Raw genomic sequence first — 25222 nt, forward strand, 5'->3', positions numbered from 1 at the left:
AATCCAGATGTGCTAACCAAAAACCAAACCAATTGTCATTGATTTGATTCCAACTCACAGCAACCCTCCAGGACAGGGCAGAACTGCCTCCTAGGCTTTAAATCTTTATGGAAGCAGGCTGCCACATCTTTCTCCTGCAGCCAGATGCGCTGGGGTATAAAGTTTCCCAGCTCTACCAAAGTTATACGCCTATTAAAAAAAACTAAATGAGGTTCATTCACCAGGCATGGCTTACTGTTAATGAAGACATTCTGGCTATTATTTATCATTAGTTCTCTAAGAAAACATACACCAGGCTTTTAAATAATCTATTCTAGAATACTGCCTAACACTAACCTAAAAGGACTTTAATTTGCAGAATGAACTTTCCTTTTTTGAAAATAAGAACAATTTTTGCACACCTCTCACTTTTTTTTTTTTTTTGCTCCTTTTTGTTCTTTACAATGCCTGAAGCAGTGTTTTCCAAACTTCCCTGATGGTATTCCTGGGGAACTGTTAAAAATAGAAATTCCCAGGTTCCAATCTCAGACCCACTGAATCAGAATTTCAAGCAGAGAGACCTGGAGAAGTGTTGTTTGTTTTTTTTATTCTCCTTCCATTTTAACTTCCATTTTTTCCCCCATAAAGATAACCAGTTACCCAGCACTCTTTATGGAACAGGCCACTCTGTTACTAATGATTTATAATGCCACCTCTGTCATAGATCAAGTTTCCCAACTATGCACAGGTCTGTTTAGGGACTCTTTAGTCTGGTGCAACCATCTTGAATTTCTCTTTGTACCAGTTTCTGCATCCGTCAAATGAGGATGGTAATCATATCTACACCTCACAGGGTTTTTATGAAGATTAAACAAGCTCATACATGCTAGGCAATTAACAAATATTAGTTATTCCTATGAAACAGAATTCCTTTTCTCTTACCAATAAAGTGACAGAATGCATTTGGTAGAGATTCTCTTTCTATTGAATAAACCTTCACCCCTCAACTCCTTCAGGGTTGCATCAGTAATGCTACCATTTGAGAACTATATAAGCCCATTACAGAAATGAGGCAATAAAAGTCTGTTACATGGAAAAAAACTTGAAGGAAATTTCTAAGTGCCAAAAACTTTGTTGTGAGGATAATAATCATCGATATAATCAAACATAAGAAAATTCATATTCTTCAAATAGCTATTTTCAAACCCACCTCCCATTCTTGTGACTATCCATTTTATTAAGGGTCCCAATGTTAGTTTGAAGACTATCAAATTCACTATTAAATACTGGGTATTTATAGATTAATCGATGCCTATAATATCTCATTTGCTTTTAAAATTCAGGACTTTTATATGCTATCACTCTAAAATATCCATCAGCAACAAAATATCATGATACTTACTTCATCCCTATAAAGTGGGCTAGTATAATACATTATGTCCATTGCACTGCTGTTCAACATATCCCTTAAACCTCGTACTTTGTCAGGAGTAATAGAATCAACAGTATCTACAAATAAAAAAAAAAACAAAAACCAAATTTAAACTTACAAAAGATCTCTGTTTCAGAGAAAAAATAAATTGTGAAAAAAATTACATTCCCTGAGTAATAGCTCTTTAAGTTAACAACATTTGAATAGTCAAGGCTAGCTTTGGGTCTAATGGACCTTTCTTTCTTGGAAAATATTTCAAGAAAAAACAGTAAAAGACCACCTTTGGTACCTATATCTGCTGCAACATTGTTTCCAGTTTGTGGCTTGTCTTTCTTTTTATGATGTCTACTGATAAACTTCTTACTTTCAATCTAATCAAATGTATCCATATGTTACTTTATAGTTGTGTTTTTCATGTCTTGTTTAAAAATTTCTTCCCTACCCTGAGGTCTTTATGGTACTCTCCTATATTTTCTTCTAAAACTTTTAGAAGTCTTGGCTTTCATATTTATGCCCTAGATATATCTGGAATGTGGGGTAGGGGTCACTTCCATTTTTTTCCCCATAAAGATAACCAGTTACCCAGCACCCTTTATGGAACAGGCCACCCTGTTACTAACGATTTATAATGCCACCTCTGTCATAGATCAAGTTTCCCAACTATGCACAGGTCTGTTTAGGGACTCTTTAGTCTGGTGCAACCGTCTTTTTGCCTATCCCTGTACTAATGTTAAACTTCCTTAATTACAGAAGTTAAATCATACAGGTCTGGCTCTCCTGTAGGACATGACTGTCATCTCTATCCCCTGCCCCCTTTTTTTTGTGTGCCTTGGTTATTTTTGGCCCTTTGCTCTTCTATAATTATTTTAGAATCAGCTTGTCAAGTTTCATGGAAAATCCTATTGGAATTTTGATTGGAATTGCATGGAATCTACAGATTAATTTGGGAGAATCAACATCTCTAGGATGATGAATCATCCTAAGAAAATAATGTATCTTTCTATTTATTTAAGTTGTATTTAATAGTTTTTTCATTTCTAATAAAAATATACATCTTTTGTTAGATTTATTTCTAGAGACCCTATATTTTTTGATGCTAGTATAACTGGTATCTCTTTAAAAATGGCATTTTCTGTTTGCTTCTGGTATGTAGAAATGTAATTACTTTCATACATAGATCCTCTATTTTACAACCTTGATAAACTATTAATTTGAATAATTTTTCTATAGTTTTTTTGTATAGTCTATGTAGACAACCATGTAACTTGCAAATAAAAGTATATCTTCTTCAATCCTTATAATTTCTTTTTCTTATCTTATTGTACTGGCCAAGATTTCAAGTATAAAGTTTAAGTGATAAGAGTAGACATCCTTAGCTTGTTCTTTTCTTAGCCTTTCACTACCAATGAGCAGGATGTTGTCTGCGTAAATATTTGTTAGATATACTTTGTTATTATTTAAAAAATTTATATACAGTAAAATTGCCTTTTAAATACATAGATTGAGTAACCACTATCACGATTAGGCCACTATCCCCTACCCTCCAACCACCGACAACCACTGATTTGTTCTCTACTCCTACAGTTTTGCCTTTTACAGAGTGTCATATAAATGGAATCTTCTAAATATCTGTGGGGTCTATAGTGACAACTCCTTTTTAATTTCCTGATGTTGGTCATTTGTGTCTTTTTTTCCATGAACACTCTTCCTAGAGAGTCATTAATTTTATTGATATTTTCAAAGAACTAGCTTTTGGTTTCATTTATTTTCTCTACTGTTTTTCTGTTTTCAATTTAAACGATTCTTGTTCTTTATGATTTTCATCCTTCTGCTGCCTGCTTTGGGTTTATTTTGACATATATATTTTCTCCTAATTTCTTAAGATGGACGCTTACTGCTTTGAGACATTTTACTTTTTTAATATAAGCACTTAATACCATGTATTTCCCACAAGGTTTTACATGTTGTATTTAAAAAAATATTTTATAGTGTTTTAGGTGAAAGTTTACAAAGCAAATTAGTTTCCCATTCAACAAACTGTACACAAAGTGTTCCATGACACTGGCTGCAATCCTTACACTGTGTCAGCACTCTCCCCATTTCTGCCCTGGGTTCCCCATTTCCTTTCGTCTGGTTTTCCTACCTGATCCTGCCTTATCATCTTTACTTTTGGGCAAATGTTACCCTTTTGGTCTCGTATAATTGTTTGTTCTACGGAGCATGTTCTTTTCAGGTGTTACTGTTTATTTTATAGGCCTGTCTATTGCTTGCTGGAAGGTGGTTTCTGGGAATGGCTGCAGTTCCAAGTCAGAGGGGTATCTTAAGGCCACAGTCTTGGGGGTTCCTCCCGTCTCTATCAGGCCAATAGGTCTGGTTTTTTGTTTTTGTTTTTTTTTTTTTAATGTATTTGGTTTTTTTGTTCTACATTTTTCTCCCGCTCTGTCTGGGATCTTCTACCATGATCCCAGTCAGAGCAGTTGACAGTGGTAGCTGGGCAACATCTAGTTCTTCTAGTCTCATGGTATATGTTCTATTTTCATTTTCGTTCAGCTCAAAATATTTTCTAATCTCCCTTTTAACTTCTTTGACCCTGGAATATTGAGAAGTGTGCTATTTAACTTCCAAGTATTTCAAGATTTACCAGTTATTTTTCTGCTATAGATTTCTAGATTAATTCCGTTATTGTTAGATAATCACTTCGCATATTTCAATTTTTTAAGTTTTATTAAGGTTATTTTATGATGCAGGATAGGTCTATCTTAGTGAGTATTCCATGTGCACTTGAAAAGAATATGTATTCAGAATATTCTATAGATATCAATTAGACCTAGATGGTTGATGGTGTTGTTCAGTGCTTTTATAACCTTGTTAATTTTTATCTATTACTGAGACAGGAGTGTTAAAAGTATGCTATCAGAATTACAAATTTGTCCAATTCTCCTTTAAGATTTGTGAGTTTTTGCTTCAGGTATTCTGAGGCTCTATTATTAGGAGCATATACATTTAAGATTGTTATGTTTTCTTGGTGAATGGATTCTTTTATAATAATGTCTCTTTAAATACATTAAATATATCTTTTGTATCTGATAACCCAAGATATGTGGGCTCTGCAGATCAGATTATATAGTTTGTAGTTTCTATAGACTCTTGCTCATAGTGACTTGTTTTCTTATGTTGTTCAGTTATGAATTCATGCTCCTTGGAATCTCATCTACAGAAAATCTATGAGGCTTGAGTTTAAAATGTGTTCTTGAAGGATCTGTGTTTGCTTCTGCCAGGTGCCTAAGGATGTAACCATCTGTGACCATTTTATAGTATTTGGCTTTCTGTCCCCCTACACACAGGTAGGAAGATTCTGATCCAAGTAAATCCAAGTAAATGCAAGCTTACCATTAGGAATTCTCAGATATTTTTCTGTTCTTTCTTGTCCCCCCAAGATCCAAGACCAAATGAAGCATATATCTTTACTGTCATCCATTGTGGGATGGATTTTTTTCCTACTACACCCATTGAAGGTGTCACCTTGCAGGTGTCCTAGTCTTACACTGGGGTCTCTAATCCGAATTCTGAACATGCCTAGGCCACCGGCTTTGTCTTCTGTTCCCTGTGCTGGTGGTTTATTAAACTCAGACCCTCAAGGGAAAAAAAAATAATTCTGGGCTTGCTTAATTCTCTGACACAGCACTCTGAAAGAAATTTCTTTACCATAATTTCAATCTTAAATGGAAAAAAGAATTTAAAAAAATATATAGTTTATCCAGTACTTTCAGGCAAGGTGATGCACAAGAGGTGTCTCTGAACATCTAGTCTGAAATGTTTTCAGAACTAGAAGTCCTTGGTTCTTGACTTAGGCAAAATTCTAACTGTGCAAAAATCATCTAAAATGGACACTAATGTTCATTGCAGCACTTTTCACAATAACCAAAAGGTTGAAACAACCTAAATGTCCATCAACAGATGAATGGATAAACAAAACGTGGTATATACATACAATGGAATATTACTCAGCCATAAAGAGAAATGAAGTCCTGATACATGCCACAACATGAAAGAACCTTGAAAACATACTGAGCAAAATATGTCAGTCACAAAAGGACAAATACTGTATGATCTCACAAATAGGAAATAAGCAAATATACAGAAACCAAAGATTATTAGTAGTTACCAGGGTTGTGAAGTAAGGAGAAAGAGGGTGTTTTTTGCTTGGGAGACACTGAGTTTATGCTACTGTGGTAGAATAATTAGGAAAAAGATACTGATGGGGTTGCACACCATGAAGAAAGTAATCAATGCCATTGAATTGTACATGTGGAAACTGTTGAATTACAAGTGTTCTGTGTATATTTTCACCACAATAACATAAAAAAATCTAAAATGGGACAAATGCATGAATTAAGAGTGTCACCTGCAGCTTATCAAATCCAAACAGCATCATAAGTTGTAATGAGTGAAAAAAATTGCTAACAACCAAAGAAGAGGTCTCAGCAACAATAGTTCATATGTAAAGTTCTAGTGTAATTAAACCACTGTCCTTTGGGCTTTTCTCATCCACCCAGATAAATTTCTTAGGCTCCTCAGGAATATGGACAAAATGAATGACTTAATATTTAACAAAACTCCTGAGTTCATAATTTTCTGTTAGATTTAAACTACTGAGATCGAATCACAGGTCTGGAAGGAGTCTTGGAAATCATTCAGGGAGGCAGCTTAGCACTGTGATGGGCTTGGGTATCATACAGACCTGGATTTTGCCTGCTATTCTTAGTTGAGCTGAATTCACTTTTTATTCAGTTTCAGTTTCCTCATCAGTAAAATGGAGAAAATAAAGTATTTCATACGTTTGTGAAAAGATTAAATGAGATAATCCATGTAAAATGTACACCAGTGTGCCGGGCCCACAGTGGAGGCTCTACACATGGAAGCTGCTAGTATGTCCAGTAGACTCCCTCATTTTCCAGATTATGTAAATAGTTAACCTAAACATTCTCTATTTTAGTGGTTTTAATATTCAGAGGACACAACTTTCTGTAAAAAGAGATGTATAGTTTGGTTGGTATCAGCTCTTTGAGGAATGAAACAAAAATGGTTTTATTTAAATACATATGTATAATTTCCCTTTGCTAGTTTATGAGTCACCAACTCAGAGAATGCAAAAGTCAGATAACAAACAAAAATTAAACCCCTGAGGCTTTATCTCCAAGCACAGGGAGGAAAACTATTAGGAAGAAAATGTAAACTTACATGGAATTGTGGACAAATTTTTTTTACAGTATTGACAAATCACTTTTCTGTCAAAAGATTTAGAAAACATTTTGGTCCCTCCCCATTATCCCCTGCCTCCCCAAAAGTATCCATAAAAGACATTCATGAAAACAGTAGTATCTGTGAAATCTATATGGTGGACCAAAATGACATAAGTAAATAAAATTATTTTTTAAATCAACAATTTTTATTAAATAATCTAGAATAAAGAGTATACCTCAAGACAACTAAATTGAAGACGTTTTGTTCCCCGTGAGTAAAAACTGTTTTGTAAAATTTTCCGCATTACCTTAATTGGCTAAATCATTCAATTTTTAAACAAAATGTACCTCCATCAAGAGTCAGTTTTGACCGCCACTCAACAGGTAGAAATTCAACGTGTGTTGCATGATTGGAAAAATGCTTTTCTTCTATCTTTCTTGCAGCCTCTCTCATCCTAAAAAACAAACAAAAAAAAAACTTTTTCAGAGTAATTTAGTACATGGATTTATACAGTATAAAATGTCTTTAATCATAACACTTCCATTTGCTTACAACATTCTATTCTGTCCAATTATATTTCAATTACTGCTACATTAAGCAATAGTTTACAACACTGGAATACATTCACTTTGAAATTATTTTAATAAATTTGCCATATAGGAATTTCAAAATTTCCACATTTTCACATTATATTATAAATAATTATACATATAAATTTTTTATTATGAAAAATTTCAAATACATACAAAGGTAAGAATAGTATAATGAACACCATTGTGCCATCACCCAGTTCTAAATACTGGCAAGTTATAGCCTGTTTTATTTCTATCTATTGTCCTAGTCATTCTGTCCACAGTATGTATTTTTAAATTTTATTTTTTAAATTATGATATAGCAAAATTCACTTTTTTTTTTCTTCTGGCATCACTTATGTGAATTTTAACGCATGTATAGATTTGTGGTTACCACTAACACAACCAAGATACAGAACAGTTCCATCACCCAAAAAACTCCCTCATGCTCTCCTTTTATAGTCATATCCTCTCCCCATGTTTTATAGCAAATTTCAGACATCACATCATGTGTATTTTAGTTTATATTTCTAAAACTAAGGACGTAACTCACTCAGTACTATTATTGCACCAAAAGTTAATAATTCTTTAATTTCAGCAAATATCTAGTTCAGAGGCCCCATTTACTGAAGTGGATTATAAATGTTATTTTATAACATAAAACAATTTTTTACAGTTATTTGAATTAAGATTCAAATAGAGTCTACGTGCTACAATTGGTTGATATCTCTAACCATATTTTAACCTTCAAGTTTCCTGCCCCTCTTTCACGTTTTGCAATTTTTTTTTGGTCCTGTAAAGTTTCCCAAAGGGGCCTGGCAGAGCAATAGTTAAGTGCTAGGCTGCTAACTGAAAGGTCAGTGCTTTGAACCCATCAGCTGATCTGCTCCTATAAAGATTACAGCCTAGGAAACCCTTTAGGGCAGTTCTACTCTGTCCTTTAGGGTCACTATGAGTTGTAATCTACTTGACAGCATACAACAATGGTTTCCCAGAGTCTGACTTTTACTGACTGCATCCCTATGGTGTTATTTAACGTATTCCTTTGTCCCTTATTTCTTGTAAATTGGTAGTGAGATCTATGGACTTGATCAGATTCACGGATTTTTCATATGTTGACCCAATCTTGCATTCCAGGGACAAAATCCCACTTAGCCATGGTGTATAATCATTTTTTATATGTATGTTGCTGGATTCAGTTTGCAGTTATTTTGTTGAGGACTTTGCATTTATATTCATAAGGAATATTGGTCTATAGTTTTCTGTGATGTCTTTATCTGATTTTGGTACTAATGATCTCATAGAACGATTTGGGAAATCTTCCTCCATCTTCTATATTTTGGAAGAGTTTGTGAAGAATTGGTGCTAGTTTTTCTTTAAACACTTGATGGAATTTGCTAGTGAAGCTATCTGCTCCTGGGTTTTGGCGTGTGAAGTTTGATTATTGATTTAAAATCCTTACTTGTCTTAGGTCTATTCAGATTCTCTATTTCTTCTTGAGTCATTTTGGTAGTTTGTCTTTCTAGGAATTTGTCTATTTCACCTAGTTTATCTAATTTGTTGGTATACAATTGTTCATAGTATTCTCTTATAATAACTTTTATTTCTGTAAGGTTGGTAGTAATGTCCCTTCTTTCATTCCTGGTTTTAATAATTTGAGTATTCTCTCTCTTTTTTTTAAATGTCAGTCTAGCTAACGGTTTCTCAATTTTGCAAAATCTTTACAAAGAACATGTTGCTATTAGGTGCCATTGAGTCAGTTCCAACTCATAGCGACCCTATGTACAACAGAACAAAACACTGCCCGGTCCTGCACCATCCTCACAATTGTTGCTATGTTTGAGCACAGTGTTGCACTCACTGTGTCATTCCATCTCACTGAGGCTCATAGTTTTTTTGATGACCCTCTACTTTACCAAGCATCATGTCCTTCTCTAGGGACTGGTCCCTCCTGATAACATGCCCAAAGTACGTGAGATGAAGTCTTGCCATCCTTGCTTCTAAAGAGCATTCTGGCTGTGGTTCTTCCAAGACAGATTTGGTCATTCTGCTAGCAGTTCATGGTATATTCAATATTCTTTGCCAACACCACATTTTAAATGCATCAATTCTTCTTCGGTCTTCCATGTTCATTGTCCAGCTTCTGCATGTATATGAGGTGACTGAAAATACCATGGCTTGGGTCAGGCACATCTTAGCCCTCAAGTGACATCTTTGCTTTTTAATAGTTGAAACAGGCCTTTTGCAGCAGATTTGCCCAATGCAATACGTCACTTTTCCTTGACTGCTGCTTCCATGGGCGTTGATTGTGGAAGTAAAATGAAATCTTTGATGTCAATCTTTTCTCTGCTTATCATGATGTCACTTATTGGTCCAGTTGTGAGGATTTTTGTTTCCACTACGTTAAAGTGTAATCCCTGCTGAAGGCTGTAGTCTTTGATCTTCATCAGTAAGTACTTCAAAACCTCTTCACTGTCAGCAAGCAAGGTTGTGACATCTGCATATTGCAGGTTGTTAATGAGTTTTCCTCCAAATCTGATGCCACGCTCTTCTTCATATGGTCCAGTTTCTCAGATTATAAAAATATAAAGTATATAGAACTACACTAGTATATAGAAGAACTATCGTAGTATATAGAGAGCTCTCCCTCTCATTGCTTTTTATAGCTTCATAGTATTCCATCATATGGATAATAACCATAGTTTACTCAGCCATTCTTTTACCAATGAATAACTGGGTAGTTTTCTATTGTAAGTAATGCTGAAATGAACAGCTTTATACATATGTATATCTTTGTAATTTTGCTAATATTATCTTTGGGACAGATTCCTAGAAGTATTAGGTTTGCTAGATTGAAAAGTAAATATGTATGTAATTTTGATAGATATTACCACATTCTCTTCCACTGCATTCCACTATCAGTGTGAGACTGCCTATTACCTACAGCTTGGCCAAAAGAGTACGCTGTCAAACATCTGAATTTTTTGCTCATCTGATAACCAAGAAACGGTATCTTGGTATAATTTTTTTTCCCCCGTGGAACCTAACATTTTATTTGGCAAGACATGTAATAAGCAAATAAACATGTAGCATAATGCCAGTTAGTTTCAATCACAGGAAAATACACACACGCTCACAAACTAACAATAGAGTGGCACAGGGTTAACAAAATAAGGATATCTAAATAAATACCTGAGGTTCAAAATGAGTTGTGAGGTGATGTGTTTTTCTTCCATTTGAGTTTTTGTTTTTTTTAATTGTGCTTTAGGGAAAGTTGACAGCTCAAGTTAATTTCTTATTCAAAGATCTATACATACATTGTTTTGCAACATTAGTTGCAATCCCCACAATGTGAAAGCACGCTCCTCCTTTCAACACAGGGTTCCCTGTGTCCCCTTGACCAGTTCCTGTCCCTTCCGGCCTTCTCATCCTGCTTCTGGACAGGAGCTGCCCATTTGGTCTCGTATATTTGACTGAACTAAAAGCACATTCCTCACGTGTATTATTTTTTGTTTTATAGTCCTGTCTAATCTTCATCTGAAGAGTGGACTTCGGGAATGGTTTCAGTTCTGGGTTAACAGTGCACTCGGGAGCCACAGTTTCGGGGATTCCTCCAGTCTGTAATTTTAGCATACATTTTATAAGCAAGGTTGAACATCTTTTTCATATTGTTAGGAGACATTTGCATGTCTTTTTCTTGGCATTGGCTATTTATATCCTTAGCCCATTTTTCTACAGAGTGGTTGGTCACTTTTTTCTTTATTTAAGAATTCTTTATATATTAGAGATACTGATCCTTTATCTGTGATATAAAGTTGTACATATTTTTCTCTTTCTTTTTTTGCCACAGCATGTATTTTTTAAAATGATATAATAATTATCAATATTTCCCCTTACTGCTTCTGGATCAAGTCATAGTTAGGATAGTTTTCTCTACTCCCAAGGTACACAAGAATTGCCCTCTCTCCCCACCAATGTTTTAAATCCCTAGTACCAGCATGGTTTCAATTCTTACATTTAAATGTGATCCAGCTGATGTTTATCCTAGTGTGAGGAATGGGTTCAGTTTTATTTTTTTTCCATATAGCTATCCAGTTATCCCGACACTATTTATTAAAATGTCTATCTTTCCTCATATCCAGCATATTTTAAAAGGCATTATTTAAAATATACTGGTAATTACATTTTATTGATTGCATATCCCTAAAGTTGCCATTTAAAAAGTCTAAACAGATTCTAGGTTGCCAAAAAGAAAATCTGCTTCCCTTATCATCACAATATAACGATGACAGTCAAAACTTCAGACTTGAAATCCACTTGAAGATGAAAACTTCAGATCTCTTTCTTATCCACAAAGCCTAAAAGTTCCTTGTTCACAGTAAACACTCAAATCATGGTTACAAATATACTTTTTAAGCTTCCTTGCCATCTTTTCAAATGCTCACTTTTGACAAATATGAGTATATGCAAGAAAGAATGTATTTAAAATTTCTAATATTTTTCTACCCACCTACTCATCTTTGATTGCTGTACAATACTTATATATTTCATTGTGGTATAAAAATTAGATAGTAGTATGTGTGATACCGAATGAATTTACCAAAAAAAAAAAGTTCATTTAGTCTAGTGATCCTCAAATGTGGGCAATTCCCCCTCCCCCCCAAAAAAGGGGACATTTGGCAATGTATGGACACAATTATGGTTGTCACAATTAGGGGACTGTATTGGAATCTAGTTGGGGAGAGGCCAGGGATGCTGCTAAACATTTTACAAAGCACATGACAGCCCCCCACAACAAAGAATTATCTGGCCAAAAAAATGTTAATAGTGACAAGGTTAAGAAATTCTGATTTTGAGTTATAAACCCAGAAATACTACGTTTGCTTAAAATAGTGTCCTTTTCCAGGGCAAACTCATACAATCCTCAATTCCACAGGATCACTATCATAATTTTGACATGGTCACGTAAGTAGATGCTGATTAGGCAATTAGTTGTTCTTCTGAATCACTTGGTTGTAATTAATCGGAGGGACTATTTTAAATAAAAGGAAAGGGAAGAAAAGGACAGACAAAAAGATGGTAGCGAGGGAGGAAGAGAGACTGACTGATTTGTGGCTACATCCCCAAAATTTGCCTTACCAAAAATGGTAAAATATATTTCCTAAGTTTGTCAGTCTTGACTACATGAGAAACACAGAGACCAATGGGGAAACGGAAGAAATGAGAAAAAAGAATGATTTAAAAACATTCTATTACAGCTCAGACTATGGTCTATTATTGTGCAGCTGTACTGACATGCACAAAACAGGTGGCACAGTGGTTAAGTGGTCAGCTGCTAACTGAAAGGTCGGCAGTTCGAACCCACCAGTCGCTCTGCAGAAGAAAGATGTAGCAGTCTGCTTCTGTAAAGGAAAACCTATGGGGCAGTTCTACTCTGTCCTACAGCGTCGTTATGAGTTGGAATCAACTCGCTGGCAACAGTTTATAAGGTTATTAAACTTACATGTTCTCCTGCGGGGCAATGCATGTTTAATTCATATTTTGAAATGGGAAGGAAGAGATTAAAAGCACCTGAGAATTCCTTTCCAATTAAGGATAATTAAATAGCTCTGAAAAAAATAAGTCCTTCTGATTTTCCTCAATTAGAAAAAAAATCAATTGATAAACTTAATAGTCCTAAAATATTGAGAGAGAGAAGGGAGGGAAATAGAAATTATGAGTAATAATTTTCAAGACACTTTTTTTAAAGCAAAAAGGCAAGGTTCAGGACGGTATGCATATTATGCCACTTTTTGTGTACAAAAATTTACATTTGTCTAAAGAAGCTCTGGAAGAATATAATAACATTAAAAGGGAAAAGACGGGAACAAGGTTGGAAGTCAGACTTTTTGCTCTATATATTTTTATATTTTCTTGATTTATGAACAATGTGAATGATTACCTATTCAAAAAAATAAGCTTTTTGACACTGTCTGCTGTTGCGTCTTCTCCCATTCTTTCTGTACTTATAGATTTATGCCTTTTTTCTTTTTAAAATTCCTTTGCTATCATTTTTAGTGAGGTTTCAGGAGGGAATAAGATAAGCTTATATGCCTGGCCTGCCATGTTTAATTGAAAGTCTCTATATTCTTCTAAAAAGCATAGCCTAAAAATTACTAATTTATGGCATTAAATATATAACTTCAAGGACGATTTTCCTTGCACTAAAACTCCAGAATAAGTAAATCCAATTGTATTTCAGATATATTTATCCCTTTGGAAACTCAATTATGATATTCCCAGTAAATTGTCTATAAACTTTCAACCCATGTAAATATAATCATGTTTTGCTGGAACAAAAGTTGATTACCTTGTTCATTTCAGCTGCACTCTTATAAATCAGATCACGAGTACAAACAGGCTTCAGAATGGCACTGACAAGGATGAAATGAATTTTACCTTCTTCATTGTCCTGACAACTAACTCAAGAACAGCAGAAAGCAGGGAAAGTGTAGGAAATCCCTTTGATTTTCCTATTATTAAGCAGAATTCCTTTTTGTCTGAATATAAATCTGATGGGGAATTTTCCATCAAATTAACCTGACTCTGAAGGAATGATGGGAAACCTCCTTGCAGTGGACCTTAACTTTTTTTTGAGCCACTTTTCATTCATTCACTCTACTTTCAATAATAGTTCTTGATTTTTATCTGTGGCTATACCACTCTCAACAGTTGTAATGAAGTCAACTCCCACCTGATTATAGGGTAAGACTGAGTTACTAAATCCTCTTTTTGACTTAAGTTTTCCTAACCCAAATCAAACAGGTACATTCTCATTTATCAATGGCTCTAGAGAGAACATGCCACCAAACCTAGTTCTTACGTTCCTAGATACCCAAGCAAAAAACTTGCCTCCTGACAGAAGAGTATCATCAAAAAATAAAAATCAGGATCAGAGAGAAGCGATTCCTGTAATACGGGCTATGGAGATTGACAAGGATCAGGGTAGCCTGGCAGCCTCTGGCAAAATGTTTTTGGTTTTTGTTTAAGATGAATTACACTTTTACTTTATTCCATCAGCGAGCATTATGGATGTCACACTAAAAAATGAAACAAAACTCAAAATCATATTATTATAGAGATGTTGTTGAGGACATAGGTCACAGTAGCATGTATTGTTGCCTTATAACGACTCAAGAAATCATTTATTTGAAACCTCAGAGTCAGATAAACTGTGCATCTCACCTGCAACTGGTTTGTTCTCATCACATCATAAATCTGTAACTGATCAGAATTTTCTTTATACTGGCTGCTAGCTCAGAGAGAAATTTGTGGGAATTTTAATATCCTAATATTCCCTTTTAACACAACCCTTTACATTTCTGTAAAACACAATCACACACAATAATATCTTAAACAGTTTTTAGAATAAAGTTGAGTATAAATAAATTAATGAGGTAAGTAACCTGCCTGGCATGTGTTGGTAAAGCATCCACTGTTCAATTTCCTCTGGTAGCAATTAATTGGACAGGTTAAGCTGCTACCTGGTAATTTAAACAATTTTTAGCTTTTTCAGAGTTATGCAACTTTGCAGTATTCTGTTTCTGTAGTTCAGAGAGTAAAATACAAACTTAAAACTAGATCTTTTTCTTGTTTTCAACCTTAGTTCAATATAAATTAACTTAATATACTAAGTTTAAAAATGATTTCTTATTCCCTTCTCCAAACTGTGTGTGTTGGGGGGGGTGGGGGTGGGGGGAGGAAATCAAACAAACAACAATAAAATCATCTAGCTATAATTACTCTTCCAGAAACTTATCTATAACTGAAGAGATATAACATTTGGTAGAATGAGTAAATCCTCTGTTACTATCTGCTATACCCTGGACAAAAGTTTGGATTCTAGACCAGATACAGAATGTATTTGTCAAAGAACTCACATGGCTGTATTTTTGATAATTCTTCCTTGGTCCATTTTCTGCCCAATGCCATGCACAACAAATACAATATGGGTAGTCTGTGATGGCTTGTCTTCTAATGTGGCTTCTTCTACATAACCTCTATGAAGTCTGGTCCCACTACTTGATGCTGTAGAAAAATTATGATTCTAAGTTTACTATTTTATTCTGAGAAATAACAGCATTTTCACAGTATGTTAAAAGAAAAAAAGAAGCAAAAGGAATATTAAGAAAAAATTTCACTGAGTGGGGGTGAGGAATAAAATCTGTAAAATGATGTATATTGACTGGCTCTGATATAAAATGCTGAACTCGACATGACACTAAAGCCAGAACTCACAGGAAAAAGACAAGGAATAAAGGATGAACTGAATACATAAAAATTAAAAACTTCTACATAAAAAAATACTATGAATGAGGGAGGAACACCTCAGAAAAAGAAGGGAGGATAGGTACAGAACTCAGAAGAATGTCACTAAATTGTACACATAGAAACTACTGAATTGGTGTATGTCTGGCTGTGTTAAAAAAATTAATTAATTTAAAAAATAGTATGAAACCAAGATAACAAATGAATGGTAAACTGGGGAAACTTTTGCAAAACATGACACACAATAAATGAATCAACTACACATTCAAAGAGAGCTTCCTAATCAAAAAGTAAAAAGATAACCATTCATATAGCAAAGTGGATTCAAGATATGATCAGACCATTCACAAAATAAAAAATATAACCAATAAATATATAAAAGATATTCAAGCACATTGGTTATCAAAGAAATTAAAATAAAAATGGGATAGTAAAAAAATTATATCAGACATAATACAAATTAAAAAAAAAATTTTTTTTATAATGCTCTCACATCTTCCCCACGTACCATCCTCCCTCTCTTTTCTTTTAGTCAAACTTCTTTAAAGAGTTGTCTATTCTAACTGCCTCCATTTCCTCACCCTCTACTTAAGCTTCAACCCATGCCAGTCTGGCTTCTGCTACATCAACACATTTAAAGTCACCAATGACCTCCAGATCCAATGGGAAATTTTTAGTCTTTTTCTTCCTTGACTCTATGTTTGAATTGCCATGTTTTATTTTCATATCACTGCTTCAGTTTGACTGATTTTGTGCTTTTAGAGGTAGAAAAAGTATTTACTAATCTTGTCAGATTATTCTAAACGCCTAATTATTCATTGAGGAATACATGTCAACTCAATCACCTTAATCAAAGTTTCACTTAACAGGATAGTAACTTTTAGTAAATTTAATACATATTTAAAATATACTAAAAATGGAATTTGTATAGTCTATTTTGCATGTGTAAGACAAAAGTCAGATTCCCAAAATTTTGACAACTACAATAATATATAATGATTACCTTTAGAAAACCCCAGTTTTTGAGTAACCGTTCTTGCAATTTTAGATGTTGTTGCATCACTATAAAGATACACTTCGTCAACACTGTGCCAGTCCACATGGTTTCGACTCAACTTGAAACTATGAATAGCTGTTACAAAAAGGAAAAACTAAGCTGAAGGTTTCCAAGACAAACTTCATTTGTGTAGAAAATTACAATACACAAATTCTTGAATCAATATTATCTAAACCAACTTAGGTATTTAACTCAGTTCAACAGAAAACTATTTCATTGAAACATATTTATGTGAAGCAAGTAATGGATAGGGACTTTATAAATGATTAACCATGCTACAGGGAATGACAACTTATTAAAATAACATCGAGTGACTGTAAATTACCAGTACTTATCTACATGACCGGATTAACTACCATAATTTTAACCTGTAACACACAGTTAATATCCGTATTGATTATTAAAGAACTGCTTTCCTAGGTGATTCGACCATTTCTTAGGTTTAAGGGATATAAACTACTTGATGGTTCTCAATAGCTTTGATACTTAAGTTCCATTCTTCCGTTCATTTTACTAAATATATTGAAACAGTTGTGGAAATTCTGCTCACTTCAAGACAAAATAAGACTTAGAGGGAAAAAATTACCTTTAAACTAGGAAGAGAACAATCCAGTTTATTAGAATATAAGGCATTTTTGGAATGGATATTAAAGCCAATTATTACTGGGTATTGCTCACCACAGCAGAAATCCAACCTTAAAAGATGTTTTAATAAGAAATTAAAGAACCTTTTTTCTACCATGATAATCAAATCAGTATGGTTATTCATTTCTGTTACTGAGGCTGTGAGGTATGCTTTATGAAAAGGAGCTCTTAAAAAAAATCAAACCTGTATACTTAGGAATACATAAGCTCCTTGAGGGCAGGGGCTGTGTCTTAATTGTTTTTCTATTCTTAGCACCAAAAACAGCACCCCAGCACAATGCCTAGCAAACAGCATAGCATTCAATAATAATGTTTGTGGAAGCAATGAATTGAGAAAACTGCCATTCACCAGTTCATAATTTGATTGTTTTTGTATTCTGAATGCTTTTAACTTTTCCTCTATATTTCTGGTATACAGGTAAGAAAAATTCACATACCCATCTTCAGAAAACCAGACACCTTCAAATCACTATGCTGGATTTTTCTTAAGATCCTCTTAAGGCAAATATTACCCCTCCCCCAGTTTATATCTAAAGATACAGAGATTAAGTGACTTCTCACAAAGCTAGTTACTGGCAGAATTATACCACAGTCTAACTTTTCGGATATGAAAATGAATGAACTTTCCTCTAGAAAATTAAAAAATAGGTTGAAAATAACCTCAAGCTAAATACATAAAAGGATATGGCTCTAGTCAAGATCTAAGACCATAGAGACGCTTTTATATAAAACTTAGTATCCCTACCAAAATACACAGACAAGTAAACCCTTTATGGGAAAATGTACTATTTCTTCATTATATTACAAATGCAATTTCAAAAATTTATGAAAAAATCAACTCATATTTTACTTACCTGCAGGGTACATTACTAACATTGAACATAAGACCAAGAAGCAATTAACATGACAAAATTAATAAGATCTCCAGTTCCAAAGAAAACAATGTACAAACTCAGCTTTTTAAAAATAAATGAACTTTTCATAAATTTTTAAATCTTTTGCAAGAGTTTAAAATTATTTTACCTTCCTAATTCCATGTGTGATGCAAGACATTGTTTTTATTTTAAACCAATGTTTCTAAACCACATTTTGGTAATAGTTTTGAGCAGCATGTTTAATTGTTGCTGAACTACAATTAGTTCACTGAAATTACAAGACCAAGATATTTAGAGAGTAGTCAACAAAATTTTGTTCCTCCTTAAATCATCCACTACAATATATACTGTTTAAGGTACATAATATTTATGAATGTTTATAAACAGTTATAGTTAAGTAACACTAAGCAACATAGCATAATGGATACGTTAAAAAAAACTAATAATCTCTATGACTTAAACATAGTCTTAATACATTTAACAGCAAAACAACTGACTGCTATAAGCCAGAAATATAAGTATATGGAGAACTAAAACTACAATTACTGTACCTTGGGAACGCTTTCTTTTAAGACCTGTCGCATCTGTACTCTCCTTATATCCTCTCCATTTGAACAAAGAAGGGAGGGAGAAGGGAGGGAGGTGGTAGACAACTAAGAGAGCAAAAACACTGAGCTTCAAAGTAAATTTTAAATGAGGTTTGTCACTTTGCCTTTTTGTTGCAGTATTAACTTTAAAAAATGAGTTGTATTTGACAAACATTATTCTAAATGCTTTATTTATGTAATCTCTAATTAAAAATCAGTAAGCGAAACATTTTTAGCAAAATATTTTTTTAGTAAAACATTTGAATGTTTATCAAATATATGCTCTACTTTTACTGAAAGAAAAAAAGGCAAATGATATCTAAATTTATCTGTTAAAGATTATCACATTTAATGTCTTTGCACAGATAGGAAAAAAAAACACGGCCAGTTTTGAGCACTTAAAGAGATTTATAAACCCTATCTTTACAATAATAAGGTTATTTACTCACACCAAATTCGGGACTACAACATAGTCAGCATCTGATGTACCAATCAAGAATGCAATAAACAACATTTTAAACATCTAATACAGCTTTCTTGAGACGACAGATACCACAGCATACATTCTGCTGGATGCTTTTTTATTACTGAAGTATAATGGAGCCCTTGTTCCCAAAGAAATAAAATATTCTTTTAACAACTCTGTTCAAGCTGTTAAAAGACTTTTAAAAAATGAAATCTCAACTAAAAAAAAAAGAAGTTCTACTGTTAACTGAAGATCTATTAATGATAAAATAATGGAAAAATGTCATTAGTAAAAATGTATGCTGTGACATCTTTTAAGCATGAAACAGACAACACAAAGCCTGGCATAGACTTGATATTTGGCAAATCAGTAGATAACCTTAAAGTCAACATTTTGCCTGTCAAATTTTACTAGTTATACATCAGTAACTTTCTTTACAATTTTAAGTAAGGAACTATTTAAAAATCTACTTGAAATAGAACCTTACAAGTGAATTTCCCAATGAACTACAGAAGCTTTATGATTTAGTTCAAATTTATGTTCTAGTATGTTTGATTTTCATCCTCACTCCCTTCTATATGAATGTGACATTCAAAGGTTAAATACTGCTCAAATACGAAAAGACTTAGTTCCTACTGTACAGTAGTAGAGATATAACAAATCTTTTGTATATACAGATGAATTATATACAAAGACTTGTGTAATAAAGTGATTTGAAAATGCTTACAAGGCACTTTAAAATAACTATACCTATATGTAATCAGACAGCTAGAAAAGACTATAGACTATGACTAAAAGCTGAGTTTCTACATCAGGATTACAAAAACATTTCAATGCACACAGAGGTGGAAAATAACAACTGAAGCAATTTTCTTCACTGAAAATGTTTCTTCTTTCATGTGCCTTCTGGTCAGTTACTGAGGAGTAGGTGTACCATTTAAATTAAGAAACATTTTTTTAAAAAGAATTCATTAGGAAAAAGCTGCTAACATATCAAAGTAGATCAAATTGGCATAGACTTGAAATTTTACCACTCAAAGAAACAAAAGCTAGATTTTGTAAATCTAGTAGTAAAACTAACATGGACTGATGCCATATTTACTAAAAAAATCACTAATAGGAAACATATGGACATATGGACCACACGACCACATTTTAAAATTATGCACACACTTTCAGAAAGCTAGTCAAGTTACAAAAATGGAAGGTTTTTCTTTTTAAAGGCATAGTATAATTTAAGGGTTAAAAAAAGCCAAACACTCCAATATACTAAAAACAGAGAAGCACGTTTATTTATACATTTTCACAAAACTATAGACATGGTTCTTTACCTTCTCTTGAAATTTAATTATTTTCACTTGAAAATTATTTGCTTTATTTATTACACATCCTGTAGCACAGTTACAGAGCTTAAATTTAAGGAATTCTCAATCCAAACCACAGAATTAGGGGTACTATCATAACTATAGTAGAGGAAAAAAGTGCTACCATTAATCAAACAGGGAACACTGTTAAAGGAAATTCAAGTGCCAGAAAGCATTATTTATTTTTTCTTTTTTAAGCTTTAGCTAGAAATTTTTATATAGTATTAGCAAAAGTACACATGAATTCAAAATACAATTGAAATGCTAATTTGTTAAATGTTAACATTTATTAAGATGTTCCTTTATGTATTAAAGTCTTACACAGTTATATTCACTGTAATTACTGATATGGTAGGATTTAGGCCTATCATTTTCCCATTTATTTTCTCTTTGTCCCATCTGTTTTTTGCTCCTCTGTTCTTCCTTTCCTACTTCTTTCACAAAATTGCCTAGCACAGTACTCTCTGCACATGAAAACATTAAAAATCTCCTGACAATAGGAGGAGTCAAGGCTTCATCATACATATGTGAGAAAATTTAGGTGGAAAAGGTATTTTCCCTCTCAAACTAATGAAATGTGAAATTTCAGAAGCTTGGAGGTAATAAGCAAAATAACCAAAAGATTATATTTTTCATCTTTATATATGTGATAAGTTTGAGTTGTCTTCTTGATAATGGTGACTTGTTAGACAGCAAAAATTCTTTCCTTAGGGCTAGTTATAATTTTCTAATGTACTGAACAATTCCCCATACTTTTCAGTGTCAGGTGTCAAATCTCAATACATAAATGTATATTTACAATAATACTGTGTAACAAATAAAATGTCTGTAAATCTGTAACAGTATATACTGAATTAAATTTATACTCTTTATTAATAACAAAACATATTGATGCTTTACCTATATGCTGCAGTGCTTCAAAAATTTTTTTCTTCCAATGAACCTCAATGAATCAATCATAATTTTGAAAGAATACAATGCAAAAGTGCTTTAATAATTTGACAATTTTCTGTTATTACTAATTAAAATTTTACCACCCTTAAAGTTAATAAAAAATGTAATAATACCCTAGAATTGACACACATACACAAAGACATACTAAAAAGATCTACCCACACAAATAAATCATGTTCTTACTAAAACTAAAAAACCAAACCTGTTGCTGTCGAGCTGATTCTGACTCATAGCGACCCTACAGGACAGGACAGAGTAGAACTATGCCATAGGGTTTCCAAGGAGTAGCTGACAGATTGGAACTGCCGAACTTTTGGTTAGCAGCCAAGCTCTTAACCACTGTGCCACCAGGGCTCCTATGTTCTTACATTAGACATTTAAATGACTGGCTCATAAAATGAGACACTTTGAAGAAAAAGTATTCTGCTACGGCTAACAGTTAGGTAGGAGTAAAAAGACACATAAAATTCTAATTTTGTTTTTGTAATAGAAACATTTCAAGCAGGTGAGATCTAGAGATGAAAAAGCTGATGACGAACCTCCACAGGAAGAATTAGCCAAGCGGAAAAAGTGTTTGGAACACAGTATGAGAACAATCTACTTATATTTTTAACACTCATCCTTTTTCTTCTCCACGCTCCTGGACTTTTTTCATACATTAATAGTAAGGAATTGGAGTGGCTAAACTGGATTTGTTAAGGTGAACTGCCACTTTTGAGGCAGAAGACTTAAGGAGAATTAATGGAAGGGGAAAAAATCTAGAGCTCAGTCTTCTCAAATAGCAATGAAATTAATTTATAATAAAGTCTTCTGAGATTATTCTGGTAGTGGTGATGGGAGGTTACAAAATATTTAGGTCACTAACAAAAGACCAGGGATATATCAAGAAGAAGAACAAAGTACTGTTTCTATTGTAATCTGCAGGAATGAAGACAGCCCTTATAAAGCAATTATACATAACTGTTCTTTATATATTGATATATAAGAACCTTTAGGTTGAATTTCACAGTGAAATAGAAAATAATGATTAGGAAAATTAGATAGTATATTAAATATTCCTAGAATATGGTATCTGGCACACAACAGACAACTATTATTATATAACTTTGTTAAATTTAATTGCCAATTTATACAGAAACCACAACTTTCCTCAGTCATGTAAATTTTTAATGAACCTGATATGAAAGATATTTTAATTTGGTATAAATTAAACTATACAGTTTCCCTGCTTGCAACAAATGTGTATATGTTTGTTCAGAGAGAGAGAAGAAAGAGAGAAGAATGGGGGAGAAAAAAGACTTAAGATGTAGCTACTAATAAGGAAAATGTAGTTACTAATAGGGAAAAAAAAAAAACCCAGGCAATCTACAGATTATTCTTCTGCCACTAATTGTGTTACACAATGAAACATGTGAGAGCTGGAACTTGACAGGATTGCCTTTTTTTCTGGGTCTTGCAAGTTTTCCACCTTTTACAGGGTACAGTCTTACCACTTTTCTATCACTCGTTTTACTGGAAACGATCTGAGTTTCCTGTCTCTGCTATGTTTCCGCCTTACACAGGTTCCAGCTTTCACAGGTTTTTACTGTATAAACAATTACTCTCAACTACATAATTCATTTTTTTAAGCTACATTCTGTGAATTACTTGATAGATATTGATTTTTTCTGTTTAAGAGATATTTTATAAGAAGAAAAAAATAACTTACTTTGCAGTTTAATTCACTAGATTCAGAAGAACTTGCCGAGAAACCTCCCAAATAAAGGCAAGCATGGATGAAGAAACACTTTTAAAAAATATTTTTAGAGAAATCTATAAATTCTAATCTATCTGCACTGTTATACTCACCAGAATAGTTGATCCCACTGCCTGCAGTAAATGGAACAACAGAAGTGTTTTTAACTTTACCATACATTTTGAATTTTACACAAGATTCAGAAAATGTAGCCATCTTGGCTATTGTAAAAATGTTTTTAACTACTGCAAACATATTCAAATGCTGAATTAAGGAAACGCAAGGAAGAGACTGTTTCTAATTAGACATTGATACGGTTATCAATATGGAGACAGGTAAGAGGCACTTACACAAAGGTAACTGAAAGTTTGTTTTAGTTTCAGGAAAAGAACCAATATTGAAACATTGTTAACTGCTGTTCTGTTACAGTGGCAAGGGATTTTTTTGATAAGTTCAATTTTCTTTGATAACTATAGGAACTACTAAAAAGGACTACTTTGGGACTACACTATAACAACTGATACATTTATAGCAGATTGTGTTAGTGTCATGCCACTGAACATATATATTACTTAATAAAACTGAGAAAAGTTACTTCAGAAATTCACAGTAGTTTATAACTCTAATTCTAAAATAATAATCAAAACATTAAAAAGAAAATCAATTGTATAAATTCTAACCCTTCTGAATTACTGTATCAGTCTTAGAAACCTCTTTAAACATTACCAAAATGCTTGGTTTAAAGAATGCATTAACTGATCTTACCCTCTTTTCCATCTATGGGTTTTGACACTTCAAGATCAAAATTTTCCTGCATTTGCTGACCCCTAAAACAGCTGAGATGTTCTTGCTCAATTAAATTACTTTCTTCTTCTTCTAGAGGTTGCCAAGTACCATCAATAAACCACTGTCCACGCATTACTGGTATTTTATCAGCCTCTGAAAAAAAACAAATCACAGGATTATACATTTTAGGATACAAAGACACATGGTAATTACAATTTTTATATTTTGCTACTGCTATGGCAAAAACAGACTTTCAAGAACCACAGAATGATTTAAAGTTTTAAATTGCAGAGTTTAAGCCAGATTATATAATTTACATAATTTTACTTATATTAAATAAAAATACACAAAAAATACTTGGGCACTACAAAGGTCAAAGGTATATGATGGAGGCCCTCAGTATCCAAAAGTAGTAGGATAAGGTGTAATGTTTCATGCAAGGCTCAAGTGATAGTTCCAATGCCTTAGAAAATATTGAGATTATAAAATCCCAGAAGTAGAAATAGTGTGTGTTGTAGTAGCGTGTTGCACTTTTTAGGGCTGCCTTGGGGATTATGAGTTTCCAGTTAATATACAGGGATAGCTGAAACCTTAAGTTACAGTCAATGCCCTCAGTCATTTTAGGAAAAATTGAGAAAAATTTTCTTGAATAACTTAACATTTCCTCGACTAACATTGTTTCTATAAGCCTAAGACTCTTAGTTGTTATTTAAAATAAATCACAACTGTCAGCTATCTCAAATCCTTAAAAAAAAATTTTTAAGTCAAGCAAAAATAAATCAAAATGGGAATAATGAAACTCTAAAAATAAAAAAGCAAGATGAAAAAAAAATAGCCTAGCCAAGTTAACACATTAACCATCACCATAGGTACTCAAAAAATGCTGGCTGACTGAATGACTCTGTCTTATTCATTGTAGCTGTGTGCCACAGCAGAAGAATCAGGGCTCTTTCTGAGTTAGAAAGCCAAAAGGTAGCTGACTCCCTTGGCACCTGTGTACTTGTAAATTTTGACTTTTCTGTACCAGGACACACAAAAGCTGTTAAGCATTAATAGGAAAGGGCTAGATATTTTAGCATTTCGGTAACTAAATTTGGTTACCAAAAACAGTACATTAGATTCGGCAAAACTAAAAATTTTCATTTCAATGCTTGATGTGTAATATACACTGGATTAAAATGCATTTTATAGAAATACAAAGTTTCAGTTATTCAGATGC

The 25222-nt window shown here is 33.3% G+C and overlaps 1 protein-coding gene across 8 annotated transcripts in view; it reads right to left on the reverse strand.

The window, feature by feature from the left end:
- DDHD1 (DDHD domain containing 1) overlaps positions 1-25222 on the reverse strand; it is a 116593-nt gene that overhangs the window by 39324 nt on the left and 52047 nt on the right. For 4 of the 8 annotated variants that reach the window (XM_023726203.1, XM_023726199.1, XM_023726200.1 and 1 more), the window contains exons 2-8: positions 23983-24156; positions 23331-23351; positions 18663-18764; positions 16538-16666; positions 15147-15294; positions 7003-7109; positions 1382-1488 (exon numbers count right to left, since the gene is read on the reverse strand). In XM_023726203.1, coding sequence (XP_023581971.1) covers positions 1382-1488; positions 7003-7109; positions 15147-15294; positions 16538-16666; positions 18663-18764; positions 23331-23351; positions 23983-24156 — 788 coding nt within the window. The remainder of the gene's footprint in view (positions 1-1381; positions 1489-7002; positions 7110-15146; positions 15295-16537; positions 16667-18662; positions 18765-23330; positions 23352-23982; positions 24157-25222) is intronic. The other 4 variants (XM_023726201.1, XM_004370872.3, XM_004370871.3 and 1 more) reach the window with 2 other exon arrangements.

This window comes from Trichechus manatus, unplaced genomic scaffold (genome assembly GCF_000243295.1).
Source record: "Trichechus manatus latirostris isolate Lorelei unplaced genomic scaffold, TriManLat1.0 scaffold00010, whole genome shotgun sequence".
Classification (NCBI taxonomy): domain Eukaryota; kingdom Metazoa; phylum Chordata; class Mammalia; order Sirenia; family Trichechidae; genus Trichechus; species Trichechus manatus.